General features: G+C 44.6%; 1 protein-coding gene across 1 annotated transcript in view; it reads right to left on the reverse strand.

Annotated features, from left to right (window-relative positions):
- Positions 1-25,225, reverse strand: part of LOC142560671 (PP2C-like domain-containing protein CG9801) — a 63,692-nt gene continuing 38,467 nt past the window's right edge. Inside the window, exons 5-8 of the mRNA XM_075672920.1 lie at positions 24,955-25,136; positions 19,114-19,315; positions 14,164-14,462; positions 1-8,838 (exon numbers count right to left, since the gene is read on the reverse strand). Of these exons, the coding sequence (XP_075529035.1) occupies positions 8,440-8,838; positions 14,164-14,462; positions 19,114-19,315; positions 24,955-25,136 (1,082 nt within the window). The 3' untranslated portion in view covers positions 1-8,439. The remainder of the gene's footprint in view (positions 8,839-14,163; positions 14,463-19,113; positions 19,316-24,954; positions 25,137-25,225) is intronic.

Here is a 25,225-nt window from a genome sequence, read left to right on the forward strand (position 1 = left end):
AAGGCATCGCACTTGCTTTTATTTCAGCTCCTGAAGGTAACATACAATTGGGAATCTGAGCCACTTCGCCACTGCATGTGGACAAAGCGATGCATGGTTATCACACAATGGGGTAACAGCTACAACAAACTGTACACGCACCATCTCCTGGTGCACACATCATTCCTCTGCTGTCTTTTTCTTGAAGCCTGGCACACATCACAGCTCGAAAAACGCCTTTATCAAACGGATACTACAAGCATAGCACAGGCCATCTATCCAGACAGCTTCGCAATTAATAGTTGCCTCTGTATATTCTTTTCACTTAGTTCACCTTACCACTGATGCAAGTGAACTAGCGAGAGCATCACAAGGACGACACAGTTGTACACGTTGTCGGTGGCATGGAATGTGCATGTAAATGCTGAGTCAACAATAAAATCCGGGCAGCAATGAAAGCTTAACACGAAGCAGTAATGCGAAAGCAGGTGGAGCAAAACTGTTGCACATCCCAAGTCTTTCTAAGCACAAACAAAAACAAAGCAACATTTCTCGCACAGCACACAGAACTAAACAACTGCAAGCGCTACAAGCTGTGCCGATAAAACATATATAAAAATGCAAACAAAGAAATAAAAATACTTCCCAAATGCTCACAAAATGTGCAGGTTGCATATTTGAGGCCATGAGTTTAAATGAGTAAACTGCAATTCACATGGTGCGATTTTGTTAGCGATTTTGCTCATACACCATCAAGTTTGAGGCAAACGCCTTTCGGTGAGTAGTTTTTAGCATATGAGAATGATGAACTTCTCTGTGGAATCACTTGTATAATGGCAGTGTAAAAGAAGTTAATGCGGCCCATTCAAGACAACATGGTGACATGCTTTGGTTTCTTTGTTTCAATCAACTAACGATCTCAAACTAAGAGGTTTGTCGATTGAATTTAATAAACTCTTTCCATTTGTCCTCAACAGAGAAAATAGAGTGAGCTGATAGACAGTGTTTGTGTTTTTCATTCATCGTGTCCATGTTTTCTACGCCTGCCGTTTCAAACAAAAATGTACCCTGAGCAACTTACTCAGCCTTCTGTCATTTTAAAAGTAAGCTAGCTTATACTGAACGATAGTTGAAGCTTCCATTTAGATGTATGGTGATACAAAAACAGCAGTAGAAAACTGCACCATGTGAAAAGGCTTAACAAGGTACGCACAAACGCAAAACACATCTCGCACAACTCAGTGAAACCATCTGCAAGGCACTGAAAATGAGGACTAAAGAAAGATATTCTTGCTTGAAACTACATATTGCAAACTCTAAATGCTGCCACCTATCCACAAGGTTCAAAACCTCGCATTTCATGTAGGTGCTTGACTTGGTGGCAAAAGATGAAAACACAAGGGAAAAAAATTAGAACAGTCATCCTCCTCACGATTACACTTGTGTCATCAGCTGTGATTAGACTAAGTAATGTATTACTATCTTTGGCATTTGCTTTTGCCTTTTATTGGCCATGGTGCACAAGTTTATTCACAAGTGTCTACATAGCAAAGGGCAGCACCCTCTCTGCTGCAACACGAATCAACCCTGACCAAAAAAAAAAAAAATGCAACGAGTTGTCAACTCTAGGGCAGTGTTTCACTTTGTTTGCTGAACCTTGCGCAGAGGCAAGAAGAGTATTTCAAGGAAAGGATGCAAGAACAGAACATACAATTCAGAGGGCTAAAAAAAAAATAAGGATGCAGCAAAACAAGGTTTGCAAGACCACTTGATCCAAATTCCTTGGCTCGAGGCTAAGCTTTCATCAAACTGCCAATGTTTTCATAATGACAAGAACAGGAAGCTTAAGTCAACATCATAAGTTTACGGGGCACGGGACCTGAATAAAGGCAAACTTTTCGAGGTTATGGCACACAACCTAGATTTGAGATTTACAGTTAGTGTGTGTCACCAACGTAGTGTTGCACTGTTTTAATCGGTGCGAACTTAAGGTAGGCTGCAATTTTGCTTTTCGTGGAACCTGCATTGCAAAAAAATTTGACGACTGTACGTATACGATGTAGAGTTTAGCAGGAGATGCAAACTGGTCTTGCATGCACACACATGCAGCTCACGAAGAAGACCTTTGCAGTTAAAACAGCAACATTTATGTGTGCATAACCCGACCCTGACAGAACTGGCACCACAGCTTTAACAGCTGTGGATCCTAAAAGCAATGCAGAGTACACAGCTGTGAAATTACACCTCACAGGTAAATTTCTGGATAGCTTGAAACCACCCTTTATACTGTATTCCGTTTTCAGAGCTGGTTATACCTATGAAAATACAGTATGTTTATGCATACGGTGAAGGGAATAAAACCTGAAGAAAGACTGCGCAGCAACATTGTTCAATCACATTAACTCTCTCAATCTCACTGCCAGTCGGTATGCTTACATGTTTGAAAGAACGCAAGGACCATAAGGGAGAGCATTTGCCATTCCCAGCATCATTTTCTCCCATTCTGCATAACTAAAAATAAACTGTAGTGTTTGTTTTATAATATCCTAGATCGAAAGGAATAAATAGCACGGGAGGACTGCCCTTCTAAATAGAACCCCTACAGTGAAAGGGTTCATGTGCGTGGCAATGCACATCAATGTTAATACAGCTCCTCAGTTTTTTTTTTCCTTTTGTTTTCTAGGAACCTGATGTAGTGCTAGGAAAAATGAAAAAGCATTAAAAGTGCACCATGCTGTCCACCTTTAACAGACACAGCAAAGCTCGCTTGGAACAGTATTGAGAAACTGGCCAAGCATTTGAGAATTCAGGCGTGCGCCAACACGCTTAATGTAACACTTACTTTGAACCACAAGCGCATCAAATGACGGCACACTATGGGCCTCGTGTGCTGGTACAATGCTCAGCGACAGGCAGCACCAGCTGCGGCAGATTTCAGAGCATTTAGGTAAGGGCCCTTCCAAGCGTGCAGACTAAACGACAGTGGAGTGGGAGCCACGCCCGCCGCTTTAACATCATTGTGTGCTGCAAAAGAACTGTCTGGATGTTGGTTGCGCACGTTACTGTGGTCCGAGCACTATAAAAGTGTAAACTCGGCCATTTCAACGCCCCAAGAAACGCTGTCAATTTTCATTGCAACTGAAAGATCTGTCAAGATGTGTTGACACTAAACTCCAGGAGGTAAAAATCACAGTTGGCCTGGTAAACAGGAAATTCATTCTGCAAATGCCCCACTGACTGATGGACTGCTTCTTTGCATAATTTTTGTAGTTGAATTTCTGTTCATAAAATGGTAAAGAATATGAAGACAGGTTAGAGGAAAATGCTGCCCACAGCTGCCTGACGATATGTAAACGCCTCCTGAATATAAATGGAAAGATGCGCATCAGCAGCTTTGACCAAGCCCTGCCACCTGTCATTGTTGTAGGGCTTCTACAGAAAAATTACTGGAATAATATATATTCCCGTTTATGCTTCCAGAGTTTTAGTGACATTACCTAGGCAAAAGTACACAGCTGCTATTTCTTTAAGTGTGAGGAACTCGGCTCTCAATCATGGCGCTTCATGCTATATACTATTATGCAAGGGCCTGTTAATCCCACTGGATTTTGGCCCTGACTGTTGTCAGGTGGCGCTGCATGTTCTGCTCAAAGGTGCAGAGCATGAGGCCTATAAACAAACAGAAATATAAAATCATCTAGAACAGCTTTTAGAGACTTCTGTTAATGGGAACTCGTAAAAACAATTCAGCATTTGCTACCACAACTAAACTCAATGGACTCAATCACCTTGTCTTTAAAAAAAAATAATAATAATAAAGAAAGAAAAAAAGGAAGAGCGAAAAAAACTCACTGGAATTTCCAAGCAAGTGCCTCTTTCATGCATGACTTGGCAAAAAGAAAAAGCAATAGTTCTGTAAGCATTTCTTTAGAGATTATTACAGCACCACAATGCCTATACTGCCTGCTCAAATCCTGCACAAACATTACATTCAGTCACCCCAGGATAAGTGCCTTGCTCAGACATGTTACTAGTACCTGGTGACTAATAGTTTCAGTTACCATTACAGAGGTCAACAACTTGATGCCTTGGCTGTCTCCGTGCTATTCACTTAATTGAACTAGCAAAGAACTGACAAAGAGAAAATGCCGAAAATATGGCGCAGTATGGACAAATGACGGACTCTATTTCTACGAGTTAGAGAGAAAAATAACCTTCCACTCTAGCGGCGTCTGCCTATCGGATACAGTAGCGCATGTGAGAATGTACACGAGGGCTGCGAAGAGCACAAATCCAAAGCTAAACCTACAAGACACAGATTTAAGCAATTCTGAATTCACTACGCCCTTGGGGTTTGCGGCACTGCACACATTGGCCAGAATGCCACAGCAACGTGCACGGCACTCAGTCACAGCAGATTTATGCAGCGATAATCGTTTTCTTTTTTTTCTTGCGGTCTTCTTTCCCCCAAAACACAAGACGCATGAAGGATCGTGCATCGCAAGATGCTAAAGCAGCTCAACTGCTACCACGGAAGATTGGCATGCACAACCACTGACCAGAGCAACAAAATTACATGAAATGGCACAGCAGGTTTTAGATATGCTAGCCGTAGGGGCGCCAGACCCTGCTGTCAACCAGTCCCAGCGAGCCTGCAGCTAGAGATCCAGATGTATTGTGAATGTTCTGCTCTGAATTTCTAGCCAACTAAAAAAAAAATAATGTGGGCGTTTTGCCAACCAAAAGACACAAATTTATTGATAGAGCGTGATTAATCAATTGACTGATCCCAATCTGGTTTTCCTAAACTTAGGCAAAAGCTTGTCCCTTGGTCGTCACTTGAACTAATCACTCTTTCAGCATTTAGTGCGTAGAGTATTAAGGAAACAACTACACAGCAGGAAAATTCCCTACATTTAAAAAAGAAAACTGAACATGAGAAACTAATATAGAGGTATTAAGGCCTACCATCCAAAAACGTATGTACACAGCCTCAGATCTAGTGCTCTAATAAAGAAAACAAAAAAATAAGTGATTTTAGCACCTACAAACATGCATACATGTACACACACAAACAAACAATTTAACGCCCTCGGGGCTTGCACGCAAGAAGCCTAAAAATCAATTACACCTCAAGACACTCTAGCTCATGTGCATAGGCAAGAGGAAATGAAAGCGTGACAAAGCAGCACTAAATTAGGTCAAAATAAGCTGCTTATGTGGCAACGTGTTGAATCGTGGACGGACCATACACACATGCACATTATGGAAAACTGCCAAGGTGAAGCGATGGACTTGGAAACACCACATGGTGCGTAGAGCAAGAAAGATTTAGGAAGAGAAACTCTACTTTATTTCTCTTCAGTGATAGTCTTGATGGTGGAGCCATCTTCTCAAGTGAAGCCATGACGGCATCGGATGTACTATTTCACACTCAGCACCAGCTACAGTGGAATCCCGTTGATACGTTTCTCACTGCTGCATTTTCCCAGCTGCTACACTGTGTTTTCACGGTCCCGAAGTAAAGCCCACTGACTCCACTGTAATACCGTAAAAACTGAAATATAGGTTGACTCCAATAACTTCAATTCCAAAAAATATTAAAAAGCCAGTATAACCGGTAAGAAATTACCAGTATACAAAACAGGGAAGACTTCCTGTCCAAGTTTTTTGAAAAGAAGTTCTACCTATATTCTGGTTTCTACGGTATGTTCCCCTCTGATATGTTGCCATTCTGTAATGTTACTGCATCTGACGTCGTTCTTGAACACGACGGTTGTGTAAATGTGGCGGTGGAGGGGCTAATACTCATGGCTAAGGATGTCAAACCCCGCCAATGGGTCCGCCCATGGCCCTGCCTTGAGATTCCAGAAGCACGTGATCATCAGTCCCGATAAGGTTCGTCTTCAAACAACAGTAGTTTTTGACGGTTCCCTAAAGTCAACTTCACCGCTATACAACCATGTTATGGAAGGAAGCTTAAGAGTGCAACAGGGCCACAGTCACGGAACACATCTGTCCCTTGCTTATAAGGAGGTAAGCAAGTGCCGCCTTTGGTCACAAGTATGAGCACAGGGACATCTGATGGCTGTGGTGGCAGCCACTGAGAGTTGTTTCTGAAGTTGCTGCAGCAACCTGGGGCCTACCTCAGTGTTATGTTATCCTTGCTTTTATGCTCTTTTTCGATGGTCCCTTGAGAAACGTATTAATGGGGTTCTACTGCATATATACTTGCTACTTTTCAATGACGAAGCTAGCAGAACAGTTGGACAAGCATGTGCTATGACATGTGAAGGATGTACTCACTGATAGCCGCTGTCATCTCTACATCCTCTGGCTACTGCTATCAGCAACTTCAACTCGTACTGCCTTGTCTAGGACAAAGACAGAAACAAGCCACATGACACACACAAAAGCAATGCTCGCGGAGCACGTGAATTACACACTGGTGAGTTGTATAATCAAACACAAGGTGACACAGACTTTGAATAGTGTATAGGTGACACCAAATGTGCAATGTCGGGGACACAAGTCTTTTTGACGGGAAGGGTATTTACTGTGCAATAATTCTCGCTATTTCACAAACACCTTACTGTTGGCACGTTTCTCTCACAAAGGCATACTTATGTGACTGTGAGCTGACAACCATGGCACATTCAGAGCGGTCGGCAAAAGCAAGCCACTTAAAACTTTTCTGCCTTCCTTCATCGAATGATATGGGGTTCCTTCAGAAACAAACACTCAGACTGAAAGCTGTACTACAATCAGCGGTGTTAACTGCTACTGAACAGCCATACAGCAGGAAGGTCTGAAAAACCCACAACAGCAAATATAAACAAATAGCGATCCTACTGACACCCCTTTTCTCAGTGTCTCAGACCTTTGCATCTACAATGCACTCTACCAGTAAAGACACACTCAGCTTATGGTGAGGAAGCCATGCTTCAGCAAACCCAATTATCACACTAAAAGCACTCTATAAATCGCTGCAGGTACAAATTACATCTCTCTGTGACAGGAACTCTGACTGTCAATTGACTTTGAGGCATTATCCAAATGTAATCAGATGGCTGCTGAAGGCATTGCTACTGCCGCAAATATGCTTTCTTCAAAATGCATGCTATGGCTGTGCAAGTCAAAGCATACAAACACATACCTTTTGCACCGGAGAAAACATTTATGAAGGTGAAGTGATCGGTTTAAAAAGCACGAGTATTCAGAAATGCACCTTAACTTGAAGCCCCTGCTTGACTTGATCGAAATGACAAATGTCATGAATGCGCTGAAAGAAATGCAATGGGCATCCTGGGCACCCTCAAGTTAGGTGTCATTTAGATCAAATCAAATGTGGGCTTCAAGTTAAGGTGCATTTCTGAATATAGGAGTTAGTGCAGCGTTTTGAGCATCAATCAAGAGCAACTGCAACCAGACAACCAGCTCTCTGCTGCTGAAGAACCCACTCGTCTAGTTCGTCTCCGAGGGATTGTACACGAATCCTGACGATGCAGATGACACAACTTTAGTGAACTCTAGGAGCACTGTGCCTTCTGCTCCTTTTTTAAAATACCCACTTATGTGAGCTATATACCAGTGTTCCAGAGAAAGTGCAAACATAGTGAACTCTCCTCTCAGCAACTGTAAGCACACTTCTATCCAGATTGTCTTAAGGGCTCATTGCTACAGTCGTTCCTTCAGTGGTTACTACTTTGGGGAATGCGTGCGGAGAACAAATAGCACTGAGATATGAGAGCATCTAACTGAAGAGCATAAAATGCTATTCCCCTACACATCTTCTTCTTCTTCTTGATGCTGGAATGTGTGAGCACTTAAAATTCTTTTCCAAGAAGTGACTCCTTTCTGAGGCTACCCCCGGTGCCCGAAACAAGTATGCCTGGAGGTGGCCGGACTGTGATATCGATAGAAGCCTGTGTGGAGGAGTGAAGTGTCCAGTGCACTTTGTCAAAGTGAGGGGTGATGATTTGAGGCCAACCACTGGCATAAACTGGTAACAGTGATAAAGCAGATGGCCATCTGGGAGATATTAATGCCTGGGGCAGCCATTCAGCTTTCCAGAAGTGAAGGAAACATTAACGGCTTGCATGACCCTCCTGGTCAGCTTCTCAAAGAAAGAGAGGTGGTCACCACCAGACAATGCCCACCATGCCTTGCACAGTAAGAGACATGCCACACAGACTTCATCAGAGAAGGGGCTGCAGTTCTGTGCACATGCTTGGCACAAAACTGTAATCGTATGACAAATGAGACTGACTTGCGTGAAGGTTTGTCCACATAGCTTCCCAGCCCTCCTCGAAGTGGATGAGTCAGTGCAGTTTGCGAAATCTACGTGACATGGGAAATAAGTGAGCACAGGTGAATCCACAATGTCCAGCCCACCCTGTTAGAGAAGTGGAGGTTTGTTTCCCACCCCAGTGCTCATGGATCGCATCCATAGACGGCAGCTCAGATAGTCGTCTCATAGGGAAGGTTGTCGGGATAGTCGTCTGGTTCTCCAGGAGTGGAAGGGACATTTCGGTTTGCACGGTCCTCCTGACCATCGTACACGTCCGTGCCTTGCCGGCGACGGCAGCGGGCATTGGAGCTGCCCCTGCCAACCTGGTAGGCAACGAGCGAAGCATGGTCCAGCTTGCCGGGCACCATGGCAAGCCGGGGCCCCGCGCGGTGGCGCCGCCGTCGAGCATCTTCGCCTGGTGCAGAGTCAGCTGCATAAAGCTCGGGGTCCTCAAGGATGCGCCGTTTAGCTGCCGTCAACTTGGTGGCGAAGTCCACCATACGCTCGCAAAGGTCCTCAGCTGAACTACATGCTCCATCCCCCTGGTACAGGCCCTGCTGCAGCAGGTCCTGCGCGTACCGAAAGCATGTGAAACATAATTACGTATACTGTAATTGCGTGAAGTCATGACCAGCAGCTTACTGCTATCCTTGAAATGAGAGTGTACAATCACTGCATTCTACCAGTACTTACTTATGTGGCAGAAACTTGGAGGTTAACAAAGAAACTTGAGAAGATGCTGACAACTGTGCAGCAAGATATGGAACAAAAAATGCTAAGCGTAAAGTTAAGAGAAAGGAAGACAGCAGTGGTGAATTATGAAGTAAATGGGAGTAGCTGATATTTTAGCTCTGATTAAGAGGAAATGGAGTTGGACAGGCTGTGTAATGCATACGACTGACGGTAGGTCTTTTAATGTTACAGCATGATTGCCATGGAAATGGAAGCGAAGTCAAGGACATCAGAGATTTACCATACTTACACGATTCTACGGCGCCCCTGAATCTAACGTGCACCCAATTTTCTCGAGTTGAAAGTAAGAAAATAAACGTACCCCTGAATGTGACATTCCCCAGATTTATATAAGATTTATATAAGAAAAATATAAGATTCCACCCAAATTCCCGATCATAAAAATGAGACACACAGAATTTATCTTCACAGACAGAAAACTTCTTTTTCAAATGAGCTTTCATAATGAAAGCAGCGTGTCATCCGTTGCCATTTGCACTTAATTGGCCATAGATACGAAACACACAGGGGTGGCATTCTCAAGAAATCTGGTTTATGGATATACCACTATTACAATCACGAGCGTTTACCTGACTTTGCATCAGATTTACTGTAGAATGTGTCCCACAGTGTTCTTGGAAAAGTGCCACAAATGCTGGTGGCTGCGTACGCCAATGCATCCAGTGCCAAGTTGCATAAAGTCTTTTGCAAGTGATAGCACCTCCTAAAGTTAATGACAGAGAAAAATACCGCTCCAGATCGTAGTCGAGCACAAAATGAACCAATGGCAACCGTCATGAAAATGTGCTGCGCTGCCATTTTGTGATGGCAATGACGCTGTGCCTGACGGCTTTGACGGTAAGCTGTTGCCAGGGCCGCGAATGCAGTTTTACGTTTCCTGTGCGATTGTAACGCACAGGCAATTTTCCTACCCATTTTCATGAAGAAAACGTGCGTGTTAGAATCATGTTAGTGCATTAGATGCCACACCTTCCACTACAGCTGACAGCACTGGAAGCTGTGTGACGGCTGGTACAGACCAATCCTCACGGATAGGGGAACAACAGTTAGGTAGCAGTTACAAGAGCCAAAGGAGCGTGACCACACTTCTACAAATGGCGGCACACAAGCCATACATCACGACATAAGGTTAGGCAAGTGAAAATATCTGCTAGTCTGTAGCAAATAGTTTGTAGCATAACGCTTCTCTTTATGCTACAAATTACCAATGGATTAGTGGATGTTTTCAATCAAGCATCAGTGATAGATAGTCTGGAAATAAGAAAGCAAGTTTATCTTTCCACAACAAAATTTAGACAGTGGGCAAGTGGAAGATGCAGTCAATTTTATTCACACTTTCAAAATCAGGAGGCCTATAGAACATTCCAGTGAAAGCTTGCCACAGAAGTGAAAGCATCACCATAACACTCTCTGGACTGTTAAAGAGATCTACAGAAGCCGTAGCAGTGCACTCTGTATTTATGCACAACAGTTCAAAGAGAAGATGCTCCTCCCCAAAGAGAAGGTGCTTTTCCACCCCCTCCCCCTTATGGAAAGGTCTACAGTGGAACTGTAGTCCCCCACAGCAAAAGGTGACATTGAGTGCCTTCAGTACTCTTTCTCTAAAGGCTTATCGCCGTTATCAACAAAAAGAATAATGTTCTTTGAGAGATTTTGCTGATAATTACTTGAAAAATTTAAGAATAGAACCTAGATCCTGTATAACACTACCCCAAGTCCTTGGACTGCACTATTTGCAGATATACACATAATCCCAGAAAGTGTTTTAATTTTGGGTCATCTCCTATCTTTATACCTGTAATACGAGTGCCACACGGGTGCAGAAAATTTTAATGCTATTTGCTTGATGCCACACGGACAAACCTAACATCATTTGCCTTAATATAATTCATTACCTAATGCGTTAACCAGAATTCATTTGACTGAGAAATGCATACCCTCGACTCCATAGCTTGTGCAGTGCAGTATAATTAAGTGTTTGCAATGGTCTCTACTATGTAAAAAATTATTTATACATAACTTTTAACTACAATGCTCCTGCAAGCAGTTGTATCTGGTGAACTTCCTCAGGTCAGCGTAGCAATGGCTTCGACAGGCCAGGCACCATCTTAATTTTGGGCTTTGGATTTGACTTGGAATAGCTGAAGTTGGTATGATTGGTTGTAACATTGGGAATGGCAGCTACAAACGCAAGCTAACGGCACCATGGTGTGCTTGCTTTTATAATTCGAAGGCGCAAAGCAAACTTGTAAATGCATATTTGTATTTCATTTAATACCTTAAAATTGCTCACTTCAGAAGATGCTGTCATCGACATTACCACATCAAATGCCATTAAATTTGGACATGTAGAAGCTCCACTGAAAGAAATATCCTAACGGAACCTAAAGGGGCCCTGAACCACTTTTTGTCGAAGCAGAGAAAGCCATATGAAGTGAAAATAGGCTATTTCAGAAATACTTTGCCGCAAGAAGTACTTCAGTGCGTCCAGCAGAAGTGCAGTTATGGACAAACATGGCCTCCACTGTGCTCCCGTTCCTTCTTCAATGCCTTGCACTGCAAGGGTGCCCCATAGCGCTCCACCTTCTAAATGTCACCATGGTGCGCAGTTCAAATTTCATTTTGGATGTTAACGTAGATGCCACGAATTCCACCTCTGATGCCTATGATGTGCTAAACATAAGCCAAACACAGTTGTCCTCAGTGAGCTGCAGAGCGCTTAGCCAGTGGACTCGTGGCGGCCGCGGTATCTAAGCCATGTAGCCGACCGCAGCTTGATGTCAGCTATTGACCAATAGCAGTCGCCTGAGGGAATGATGAAATAAAGCGTCCAGGAGAGAGTGAGGACAGCGCCTTCTGTTGAAACGAGAGTGTTTGTGAGAAAGGTGACTTTGCAATCCGCTTGCGAGCTCCGCGCACAGTGTACAACAGCAAAACTTGGCTGAGATGTTCACAGCAGCGTATGCTACCCATGGACTATGTTATTTATTTCACCAAGCCCAAGGGGTGGTTCATTGCCCCTTTAAGGCATTAACGAATGAATGTCTTTTTTTTTCCCCGTGTGGCACGGGTACAACATTTTTGGTTCAGTATTCCCAGTTCTACTAATGACCAGGGCACTGCTTTTCAAACTTTCTGGTCTTAGGAAACCCCCACCAGCTTTCTCTTTTTCCACCGATATGCTTATATACAGACTTAGTATAAGGGCTCATTAAAACACACAGAGAATGAAGAAAAGGATGGAGGGGTGAGCAGAGTCTCATTTCCTCTGGATCTGCCTAACCAAAGTAGCCCCGCTGCCGAGTCTGCGTGTAGCCGTTGTTATTTACGGTTTGGCATATTATCTTCAATCTCAAAGGCTATCGCTCTCGATGAGAAGCTCACAATAATACACAGACAAGGAATAAAATTTTAACTGTGCAACAAACTTAAAATAATCGGTCAAGATTGTGTAGCCCAAGAAGTCACTAACTGATACATTTCAAGAAAAGATGAAAGGGCAGTTGGTGTGCCCGTGCAAAAAAACAAACAGTTGTGTTAGCGACACATCTGTCAACTTGAGGAAGGGTGAAGCCAGTCCGCTGGAAATGCTAAACTGGCAACGTCCTTAGTTCTCATAAGGAACCAGCTGAGCTATAGTCTGTTTATTTTGAGCACCTCTGGTCACGTTTGTTATCGCGCATGTGCAGACCACCAACTCTCACCTTTTCCTGAAATGCATCAGTTGTAAGTGAGCGCTTGTGCGCTTCTGTATTGTCTGTGCTCTTTTCGCGCTCTTTTAATATTTTTTTCCCACATCATAGGCGAACTAGACCAACAGTTTTTTTTTGTGAATACAGAGACAAGCATTTTTTCCCCCAACGCACCGCTCCGTGGATCGTAATCAGCGCGCGCCATAAGCGGCGTCATCCCAAAGAGTAAGTGTTGGACCCACAAAAGTGCATTTTATATTTTCACAAACAAATGTGACCTTTGAAACAAATGTGATGATCTTTGATATACGGATTGCAACACTAAGCTTACATGCCCGCGTCGCCAGGCCTGAAGTAGCACCCCGTGTGCACATCAGAACACATTTTGCACTGCCCCGTGGTGACACGCCTCAGCCACAAATAATGCGTGAACACGACCCACGTGTTAAATAGGCTGTCTAAATGGACAATATGGATATCCACTGGCAACAAGAGCCGACCAGGCAGGAAAGCGGCTCTCAGCTTGCAGGACTTCTATGTTGATTCCCACTCACGTGTTACACACTGTATTTGCAGGTGAAGTTTGTAAAGGCACTCGGTTAAAAGCAGTCAGCATGGCCACTGCCGGCCGCATAAATCGCCTAATGAGTCTCGTACGCCGCTGCCGCATGGGTATCTCGCTGCTGGCAGACTACAGAGGTGTGGATGCAGCTTGCGATGGCTTCGTTAAATCGAAAATGCAACGCATAATTTCATCTCCAAATCTATAAACTGTAGAAATGAATGGGGAGAAACGGGATGGGGTCAGATTCGTTCTGACCGCTTGCGCACCCTTAAGATACCGTTTAGAGAACCAAGTTTGAGAATCCCCAGACTGATTCTGGCGATTATTTTCAAGGAACACTAAACAGAAAAATTATTTTAGCTGTTAGTAAGTTGCCCTTCCACATGAGCAAAGAACACCCCTCGTATTAGGAGAACAAGCCTGATAAGCCAGAAAAAAATGCAAGAGACGGGTGGCAACACTGCCTTGAACTTCCCGCACCAGCTCGACGTGACATCAAGAATTTTGATGCAATTTTATCGAGCCTAGATAAATCTTTATTGGTAAAAATGGACTACATTGTATTCTAATAAAGCCAGAGACTGAATCTGGCAAATTTTGAGAACCTTTACTGAACCACAATGATGGAAAAGCGAGAAAATACTACGTAATCTGTGACGTCACGCAGTGACATACCAGCCCTGGGGTCATGCTGCAAAATTTTAAAAAAAGATTAAACTTTTGCCAATCATTTTCTTTTTCTAACAATCAACCTATTACTGTAACGTTAGCGAAAATGGGGTTCTTCGAGAATACTTCATCAACGTAAGTGGATTCGGTGTTTTCTCTGGAGTGTCCCTTTAAACCAAGCATTAATATCATGCATGAATTGTCCTAAGCCATACCTGCATTCGCAGCAGGGTCAGTGCATGCCTCTGGTGTGCCTCAACCTCGGGCAGGGGCAGAGGCGGCTGCTGCGTGTTGGTCGTGCCATCCTTGCGACTCCGCTTGGCAATGGCAAACTTGCCGACAACGGGGTCAAAGTTGTCCGAGATACCGTCAGAGGTGAGGAAGAGGATGTCACCGGGCTGGACTACCGTCATGGAAACGGTTAGGTTGTTGAGCTCAGGGTTCTGTCCGTCAACGGGGCCCAGAGCACCAAGGGCATCCCGCATGTCCCGCATCGAGTGGATGTCGTGAGATCCTGCAAAACAGAAACGAGGAAGAGTAAAGCAACGATTCACTTAGTGTATTAGTGTTAGAAGGACACAAAAGGACAAGTCGAGGTTCACTGAGTGGTGGACTATGCTTCTTAATTGAAAATATCACATTCCTGTTCAACGGTCTAAGTTTTTCTCCAGTTCAACGTACACATGTGTAAGAAGTAAATGCCGTATTTACTCAATTGTAATGCCCGCATTTTTCATCGCCAGAAATGTAAAATGCAATGTCCTTGCTTAACATGCACCCCAAATTTCATACTTCAAAAAATGCAAAATAGAAAACCCTTGATTATTCCCTCACAAGCTTTTCATCATTGGAGAGAGACATAGCAATTTGTTTTCACTTAGAAGAAGACATTTTAGAACTCAGAGGCTGCTGGATCTGTGATTTTGACACCAGCTACAGGTGGTGTCCAATGATAAGAAATATCCAACGCTCACAAGAACATCTGGCACCCACAACATGGAAAAGCATGGCTTTCAAGACAGAAAGGTAATACCGTATTTATTCGCGTATAACCCGCACCAAAATGTGAAAAAACGCGTTTAAAAAGTGGGGGTGCGGGTTATCTGCGAATTTTTTCCTTGGGAGGGGGGGGCGGGGGGTCGGCTTCACCGCAATGTGCGGCGGCCTCCCCGTGTAGTCCGCCATCCCCATCGTCATCGACGCTTGTCAAGCCGATGAAGGGCCAACGAAAGGCCAGCATTGTTGAGCCTCGCGTTAGGCGCTGTTTAGTGTACTTACCCCAGTTTGCACTGTTTGCCTGCTTTGTTTTGGCATCATGAGTGCGACTCGACGGCAGTGTTTCACAGCGAAAGAGAAGCTAAAGATTATAGCCGCTGCCGAAGAAATCGGCAACAGAGCTACTGCAAGACAGCATGACGTCGACGAGTCGTGCATTCGCGACTGGAGGAAGAAAAAAGAGAGTCTCGAAGCAACGAACCGGAACAGGCGAGCGTTTCGGGGTCCGAAGACTGGCGCGTACCCCCACCTCGAGACGCAGCTTGCGAAGTTCATTGAGGAGCAGAGAAGTCGTGGCCACGCTGTTTCGACTGAGATGGCGCAAATGGAAGCCCTGAAGTTGGCCCGGGAATTGAACATTCCACGTGAGTTTCGTGCAAGCCGTGGATGGCTTCAGCGCTTCATGCGAAGACATGGATTTTCTATGCGGCGGCGAACAACCATGTGCCAGTGGCTTCCTGAAGCCTACGAGGAAAAGTTGTTGAACTTTCAACGATATGTGATCGCACTTCGGAAGGAGCACAGCTATTTGCTGTCTCAGGTGGGAAATGCTGATCAAACACCTGTGTACTTTGAGATGCCGATGGACACGACCATGGAAAAAAAGGGCTCCAAATCAGTCAGCGTGCTGACCGGCGGAAATGCTAAGCTGCGCTGCACAGTCATGCTATGCGCTTTGGCTGACGGCACGAAACTGCGCCCGTATGTCATTTTCAAACGCAAGACGCCACCTGGCATTCCACTGCCCCCAGGAATCGTTGTGCGTGCGGAAGAAAATTCGTGGATGAACAGTGGCCGAGTCGGTGACTGGCTTCGAGTAATCTGGGAGCGAAGACCAGGTGCCTTGCTGGCACGCCGGTCGATGCTCGTACTAGATTCCTTCAGAGGCCACTGCACTGATGCGGTGAAGGCTCGCCTTGCCGAGACCAGCACCGACCTCGTCATAATACCTGGCGGCATGACGTCCATGCTACAGCCACTCGACGTGTGCCTGAACAAGCCGTTCAAGGCACACGTGAAGCGGCTGTATGCCCAGTTGATGGCCGACGGCATTTACGCCCTCACACCGACGGGACGCGTGCGAAGGCCTGATATTCCATTGCTGTGCCAGTGGATCGTGGATGCGTGGAAAGCGATACCGGCCGATTTGGTGCGCAAAAGCTTTAAAAAATGTGTGATCAGTAATAGTCTGGATGGTTCCGAGGACGACTACGTCTTTGAGAGTGGCGATGAAGCCTCGGATGGCAGTAGTGAGAGCGGCGACGATTAAGAATCGGATAACCAGTGACGTGGTGGCGGTCGTTTGAATAAATGTTCTGAAAACGAAATGATCACTGAGTGTGAGTTGCATCTTTCTAGCGCTCATTTTTTTTTTCAGGTAAACGTGCGGGTTATACGCGAGTTTTTTTTTTTTTTTTCCGCCGAGTTCAAAGTTAGGGGTGCGGGTTATACGCAGGGGCGGGTTATACGCGGGTAAATACGGTATTCAAGACTGGGGGCAGAGATTTGGCCACTACCTATAGCAGTTGTGTTTTGTATTGGATTTTCAAATGCACATCATATTTTAGCCAATTTCTCAGGGAAAAAGTGTGCATTATAAATGAGTATGGTGAATGCAGTAAAAGGGCATCTGCTTTGAAAGACAGATGTGCTTGCCCCCATGTGTGACAACCTTGGGTATCCTTTCGTTTATTTTCGCATGCTGTCTCATTCACTGTGCCTGGCTCGTAACTGCAGCACTGGAACAGTTGGTTGGCTCACCGGAAGTGTGCTGTTAAAAGATGAAGTTCTTGGATGCTGGATTAGAAGTTGCTCCGCACGAAAGGTTGCACGATAAAGCCGCACAGCTTTTCTCCCAATATGTGAAAGTAATGTTGCAGTCAATAGTGCTTGCGTAAATTTCAGGTGCCGTGGGTATGATGAAACTTGACTGCGAAAACATAAGTATGAAGCGCGGAGCGTTGCACCCACTATCTATGGAAAGCAGCGCACATGTTTCATGAATGCTTACACTTGCAGGGAAAGCACGATGGGATAAGCAATGGGGCATTGGAATGCAAAGTCCATGATGACATGCACATTTAGTCAACGAACTTGCCTCCAAAAGACTATCGACCATAGAAGCAACAAAAGAGCGAAGAGCCCAATACACTCTGCGATGAATCCGCATACGTCCCACCGATATTAAGCAGCCAGGCCATTTACTGATGTTCCGTGCCATTCAAACGATGGCTTGATGGTGATTAATTACCACGACGCGCACTCGAGTGATCCCACAGTTGGAGGCACACTACCTTTTTCAATAATATCGACAGTGCAAGATGAAAGCTCTAAGCTGGATAAATTCTTTTGTGGCTCAAAATGAAAGACAACAGCAATATTTAAAGTGTTCCTATTGATGTCGGTTTTTAATGTGCTATTGTGGTTACTGCTGCTGACTTTTCAATGAGGCAGCACCGTTGCGGAGCCGTCGGCTCTGGCCATGATGCAGCATCGGCGCGAAGAGCAAGGTAGTGCAACAGATCGCAGCAGTGTGTGTACCAGTATGCTGTACACAAGGCAGTCTTGAGAAGCGCACAATATGAAATGCAACAGATCGCAAGGAGAGCAACATGTTACGACAAAAAGCAGCTCAAGCCTGGTGATGATGCACGTCAGGTGTAGACAAATTTCCATTCTGTGAAGGTAAACTTTACTCGTTTCACGTTTTTCCAATATCTAGAATCGGATGCATGCTTTTTCTTGTTACGAAATCAGCTGTGAATTATATCTGTGTGCACACTATTTCCTATTTTAACCCATAAAAACTGAGTCGGGTTTAAATTTAGGGGGTATGTAACAATAGGGCAATTGCCACATTTATTCGAATCTAGGCCAATAGTATTTTTTTTTTCAAACAATCATTTACCAAACTTTAGGGTTGGCTTAGATTTGAGGTTTAAAAAGAAAAACGTGCCAGTTTTTAATTGAAACTGACAAATATGGTGCATAACTAGCATCTAGAAAAGTAAGTGTCGCAGCCGCTACCAGCCACACCAGTAGCCAACTGAAGTACACGAGCGACATCGCCATTTTGACTTGTGTCGTATCGGCGTGTGGTATGGCATTATCGTAATGGTACCAAGCAGGCAATGCCATTATAGTGCTGTTTTCCAATGAAAAGTTGCACAACTGCATCTTCAAATGTTCAAGCCGGCAGAGACATCAGCATCGATAAGAAAAATGTCCATTGTTAGAGGGGGCAACGGGAGATGCTTTTTGCATGCACCGCAACGAGGATGACATTTACTGGACCACAGCAGCGATGGAGACGAAGAATGAGCTCGGCATGTTCATTTTCAATAAATGCTTTTTCATTTTGTGAATGCTGTCCTTGCTTTTTTGTTCGACCTACACTCAAAGTGCCCCCCCCCCCCTCCCCTCCCTTCTGGATTCAGACTTCTGGGGTCAGCCTAGATTCGAGTAACTACGGTACTGTCCAATAAAGTTTGGTGTGTTTGGATGTTTTCTGGCCTCCTCTTTTATTTTTTACCCGCCATATAATTCGATCAATTCTACTGGTCCCGTCAAGGCAGAAGTAACGAAAGTCGACTGCATTCATAAAAAGAGCAATTTGGTGTGTTTCTTTTGCATTATCATGTACCATTTCCACTGTAGCCAAGAGCCCAACCCCTTCATATTCTGCAGGTAAGAATTGAATTTTATTTCTCGTTCATTCAAACGAGGGTAGACTGAGACTAAAGACATAAAGCCTGACAAAGGTTTCAGCCCTGGCAAACGAACAGGTTTGACAGCAGATCACATACATATGCACAATTTTGCATATTACAACAGCATTGGTTACTGTGAAAATTTATGGTAGCAATGTGCATGGTCAAGCTGCCACTCACCTAGAGTGATTTCACGAACACCATGCTGCTGATTGTAGACATAGGCAAGGCTGTCACCAACGTTGCACACACACACGACGTACTGGTCAGAGCCTTGAAGCTGGACAGTTACTGCAGCGCACAGTGTCGTGAGCATGCCTTGCTCTTGTAGGATCAAGCTGTGTGCAGCTTGGAATGAACGCAGCAGACAAACAAACACCTCCTGAAAAAGGCATAAAGGGAACAATATTGAACTGTTGTTTTCAAAATCAATACAAAGCTCTTCAATGTCAAGCATCAAAACTGGAAAGCATGTTAGAAATATAGGAGAGTATATACCACAGCCAGGGACATACTCTATTTACCTGATTATAAAGAGCACTTTCTCTAGGGAAATATACACTAAAAATGACATGTGCATTGGGTAAAAGTATGAAACCAAAACTACGATAGACAGAAGCTATCAACATTGGCATTATGCATAATCCAATCCAATTCACATGTTTTTGGAGCTATGGGAGCTGCAGTAGCTTTGTGTTCACTCCACTTATGCCCCCTTGGTCTGCTAAATGTTTAAGAAATGAGGGCTCTGCAAAGCCATAGACAGCCCCAAAGATGGTATGCTCTGCACAGTCCATAGTGATAAAGACACCTCTGAGAGCAATGATGAGTTATGCCAGGTCCGCTGTAGCCTGAATGCAATAAATTTTTTTTTCCAAGTGACAACAAATTGCCACTGCTCTCTGTCTTATCATGAAGAAATGGGGAGTGAACGATTAAGCGAACTGCACTTATAATTTCTAGACGTTTAAAAATTAGAGTGCACGTTACAACAGGGGGTATTTCATTTTTCTGTCGCTGGCTGTGAAAATCTGGTATGCATTACAATTGAGGGTGCGTCAGAATCGAGTGACTGTGGTATCTTCAGAGGAGGTGTGTTTCAGTGTGAGAACAATCTCCTTAAATTTTTACTCATCCACGCGAGGGCAAGTTCTTCATGAGGAGGATCTGAGCAAGCTAAGCATTCACATTGAATTACGAAAAAGCTCAGGACACACATCATAACTGGAAGAAGGCTCAAGGTGCCCCTCAAAATAAAAGCCTAGGCTAAGCGACTCATTACAACTTTTGTCAAAGTCACTTTTTCTATCAAAGTTGCAACTTTCTTCAAAAGCTCTTGGTCGCAAGCTTACAACATGACGACTGTTGGGTTCTGCATGGGTAGTGGACGAGTGTAAGCGGGAGAAACATGGATTGTGACAGCATCAGCAACTATGTGTTATACAACTGTACGTAAATATGGCTATGTCATGTGGTGTATGTTAAAACGACAATGGCACACGAACTCCAGCAAACAAGCATTAAAACATGGTCAACTTGGGGAGTTGGTACAGTCACACAGTTACTACATGACGTAAACTGCTATGACGAAAGTGCATGGAAAGTGGGCCAATCTCGGAGATCGTACAGCCTCACATAGCGCCTCAAAGCGCAAACTGTCACAAGGAAAGAAGATGAGAAAGTGGCACATAATGCACATGCCAGATGTTTTAAGGAGGGGTCACACTAACATGGTAACTACAAATGTACGAGTGTGCGCGTCTCTTATTTGCAACACGTTTCATCCCCTGTGACAGTGGCTCCTTTGCACTTTTGATATGCTTCACTGCAATACAGTGAGTATGCGTCACCGCATACCACTGAATTGCGGTGAAGCTGACTTTCAGGAAGTGGCTCTATGCATCGCTTTAGGTGTCTCGGTGGTCGTACTGTGACAGGAGACTGTGGGTGAGCGCGTGTATAATTAATTAGGGACACGTCTTATGACCCATGACAGTGGCCTCCTTGCACTCTAGAGATGCTTTACCGCAATTGCGTATGCTTTGCCACTAACACCGCATTATTGCTGCAAAGTTGACTTTTGGGAACCAGCATTATGCAACGTTTTAGGCCCTTGCCGTGCTTTCTGCGCTTCGATGCCATCGGCGAGGATGACGAAGACAGAGTTGACACCATTGCTGATAGCAGAAAATCTTTTAAATGAAAAACACGGCACCGAAAGCAGGAAACTTGATAGTGAAAGTAAAAGCGGCAAGGCCTAACGGCAGCATGCAATAACTACTATAATGGCTGCCAGCGGATTGGCATACGAGTGTTGGTTTGAGGCTGCGAGATAGTCAAAATGGCAGCAGTAGTGGCTTCAATTCATGCTGTTTCAGACCTGCAGTCATGGGAAAAAAGTCTGAAAGATCAGAAGGTGAAGGGTTTCAGCGTACAAAATTTCGGGCATCCTTATATATTAGTTATATGGGGTGCTATGGGATGCAGTGCTCCGTGGGCATACAAATTATCAGGTGCGTCCGAATTATTAGGCATGCCCGAAAAATTGGTCATTGACTGCATTTGTTTTTAATACTTCAAAAAGTTTGAATGCTGAGATTCCAGCTAAAGTGAATATTGAATGGCCTAAAACTCTATTGAATATTCCAAAATTTTGAATATTCACATTAGTTTATTGATCTAATGCACTAGTAAAATTTGGAGGTCATGTGTTTGCTTCCTCGCGACACTCGAAAATATTGGTTGCAGTCAGATGTAAACAAGTGCCCGACATGCATGCGCTTGCACTTGTGTGTGGTGCTTTTTTCTTCTGTGTTTGTTGCATCATCTTTCAGAAACTTTTCAACTATTGATAACTGCGCTTCGCAGTATCTGCATATTAGGGCAGCACATTTTAGTGGCACACTTGAAGACATTCGTATGCGCATTTCACAGAGTGAGGCACCAGCAACGGCGACATTTCAACGCAAGAGCGTTAAAGGCCCCGTGTCGCGAAAAAGCTTATGTCGGCATTGGATGTCGCTGGGCGAAAAATCACGACGAACGACAACCCCGCAGGCCATCTGAGTGGCACAGAGGCATTACTGAACTAATTGAATTCTTCAACGTAACATGCGTCAGAAAAATCGTGAAGTACCATCTAAACACAACCTACAGACAGAATAGCGTCGGATGGTAATTTGAGTATATGAGAAAACATAATGCTGTTATGCAGAAACTCAAACACAAACCCCTTCTTCAGCATTTCTACCATTCATAGGCAGACCATGGCCTCCAAGATTTGCGTGCCAATCTCGAAGGCCATGGAGCGGCGTGCCTGTTTCCTTGCAGCACTTCCAGCTGGCACTCGCCTCCTCGGTATCACACGCCGTTTCTACCAGAAAGCTCGCCTTTGTGCATAGCGTTTGGCACTAGCATTTCTCGATAAACGTTATGGTTACATAAGCCGCAGTAGCTGGGAAGCGTGAGAAGCAGTCGGGAATCTTTGAATGCACTCGAATTCCACTATTAAAGGCGAAGCTTAAGCGTCCTCCCAATTTTTGCCAGAAATAACTCTCATGACTCAGGGAATCTGAAGATGACCTTAATTATGAGGAACAATATGGTTCGCCTTCAGACGAACAGCAAATGTCCTTCAATTAGAGCACTGAAGAATAAAAAGATGATTACGACTCTAAAGAAAATGGTTCCTGTAGTGAATTCCTTTATGCTTTTTTTAGCATTACTGTAATGCAACAAATGCAAAGCAGTTATTGACTGCCACTTCCTCAAACCTTTCAGGGTCACGGATGTACATGTAAGGTGGCAGCCAAATTCTTGAAAAAATAACATGCCTTTTTGAAATGAAGCGCTGCCAAGTGTCGCTCGAGATGTGCTGTATGTTTCTGCGACATCTAAAAAAAATTCTTGTTGTACAGCCACCCCTCAGCTTCCACCAAAGCTGGTTTCTCACTCTGCTCTGTGATTCTGCCCCCTCTGTAGTCCAGTAGTCCCGCTTCGCCTCGTTTACTACCACATGCTCATGCTCGCACATGTCCACTTTACAATCGGCATTCTTGTGTATGTCCAGTTTCGAGCATCAGAAAAATAGATTTCTATCTTGTTATCATTCAAACACAAAGAAAACCTCCAGAGCGTCTTGTGCTACTATGAGATTTTCACCGACATGGCTCTTCCACAGGTGCGAATTACAGTAGAACCTCATTCCTACGTTTTGAAGAAGAAACCAAGAATGTACCACCCTGGAAAATGTACAATCTGAAGTCACTATAAAGTTCAGCAGACTCAACTGTAGTTAACATCTACCGTATTTACTCAAATCTAGGCCGGCCCCGATTCTAAGCTGACCCCCGAAAGTCCGAAGCCCCCCAAAAAATGTAAAAACTTACCTCGAACGTAGGCCAAACAAAAAAGCAAGGACAGTGTTCACAAAATGAAAACAGCATTTATTTAATATGAACATGCCAAGTTCACTCTAAGTTATCATAGCTACTAGCCTCGTCACTATGGCCCAGACCACATGCACGCTTGTGGGCGCGCACTCATGCATGTGCAGACAGTGAGGCACGGCTCACACGCATCGAAACGCGACGCGACCTCGGTGAACAGCTCCTCTTTGTTATAGGGCGCTTATTTTCCTTATCACTGTCATTTCCTCGTTGCAGCACACGTAACGGTACACGTCCCCCTTTGCCCCCACTAACGACGGACGTTTTTTTCATCGATGCTGAAGTCCCGCCCAGCTTGAACGTTTGACGATGCCTCTGCAGCTAGCACAACTTTTCATGTGAAAGTGGCGCTACACTTTGGTGCCTGTTCGGTGCCATTACCATAATGCCACGCTATGGGCCAAGCCGCAAGCCGATATGACACAGGTCAGAATAGCGACTTTGCTCGTGAACTTCAGTTGGCTAGTGGCATGGCTAATAGCGGCTACGACACTGACTTTTCTAGATGACACTAGCTATGCACCATATTTAAAATTTTCAATTACAAATTGGCATATTTTTTTAAAATCATCTAATCTAAGCCAACGGTAGAGTTTGGTATATGATTATTAGAAAAAAAAAACTTTAGGCCTAGATTCTAATAATACTGCACATAATGGGAAGCGAATTGCAAATCGTTGCAGCACAATATGCCTATCTGGAGGAGCCCAAGAGGTTTGAGATGCATGTTCATTGTTTCCGCAGCCTCGGCAAGCTTTTGTTCATGCGCCTTATATTTAATTGCCTCGGTCAGCAGCGTCTTTGAGCAAAGCATATTGGCAGAAAGTTTTGACGTGCCTACTTGGGGAGAATTTCTGCGACGCAAGACGCCCACGCTGCGTGCTAGCAGAGCCCGAGCAGCCCGGGATGCACTATGTCATTAAAACAGCGATGGGAAACCAAAACAAGATTGAGCACATGGGCAACACCGGAGTACGATGCCACGATACAGCCAGGGAGAAACATGATGCTCACCTCGCGCTGTCTGTAGCAGAGAACAATGTAGCGTTTGGGTTATCACTTATTAAAAGTGTGCAGTATGCTTCTTATGCCACATACGCTGCAAAACAGATGGGTGAAGATGCTTATCGCAACAGGGTTGGCAGTGATAGGTGTAAATGAAGTGTCTGACGACCCGCGAGGAGATTTGCTGGTACTGGAATAGAAAAACGGAGTGCTCGCTGGCGTTTTCGTGTGACACGAGCGGGCGAGTATTGCGGGAAAGCTGCAGTGGTGAGTGCCTACTGTAGTAATTACTGGCTTCCTCTTTCTTGAAGTAAGTCACTTCGAAGAATTAAAAACTGCAATAAAAAGAATGAAACCCTGAGGGAAACGTTTCTATAAAAAATGTGAACCTCAACAGGTTCAATATCCTAACAAAGAAGTGCCATCGGTAACATCGGAGATGAAAGCTCATAATGACGATGATGACGGCGGTGATGTGAGCATCCCCTCAATTTGCCCCATGGGCACAGCAGGGAATAAAAAGCAGTTGTTTACCCGTGACACTAGATGGTGGGACCTGGAAACATACCTGTGTTGTTTCAATGGTGCCGCCCTCGCGGTACAGTGCCCGATTGAGGTAGTCCATACAGCCGTGCACGGCACAACGTGCCGCCAGGCAAGACTTGTCCCCCCAGTTGACACCGTCTGCCAGGGCCATCACAGCACTGTTCTCCCGGACGCAGATTGCAAACGCGTCTGCGATTGGCTCCCCTGCCGGAGAAGAAGAGACAGCCGTCTTTCAACAATTCTGCAGTGCAACACACCATCGTATCAAAGAATAATGTTCCAGGCGATATTGT

This window comes from Dermacentor variabilis, chromosome 10 (assembly GCF_050947875.1).
Source record: "Dermacentor variabilis isolate Ectoservices chromosome 10, ASM5094787v1, whole genome shotgun sequence".
NCBI lineage: Eukaryota > Metazoa > Arthropoda > Arachnida > Ixodida > Ixodidae > Dermacentor > Dermacentor variabilis.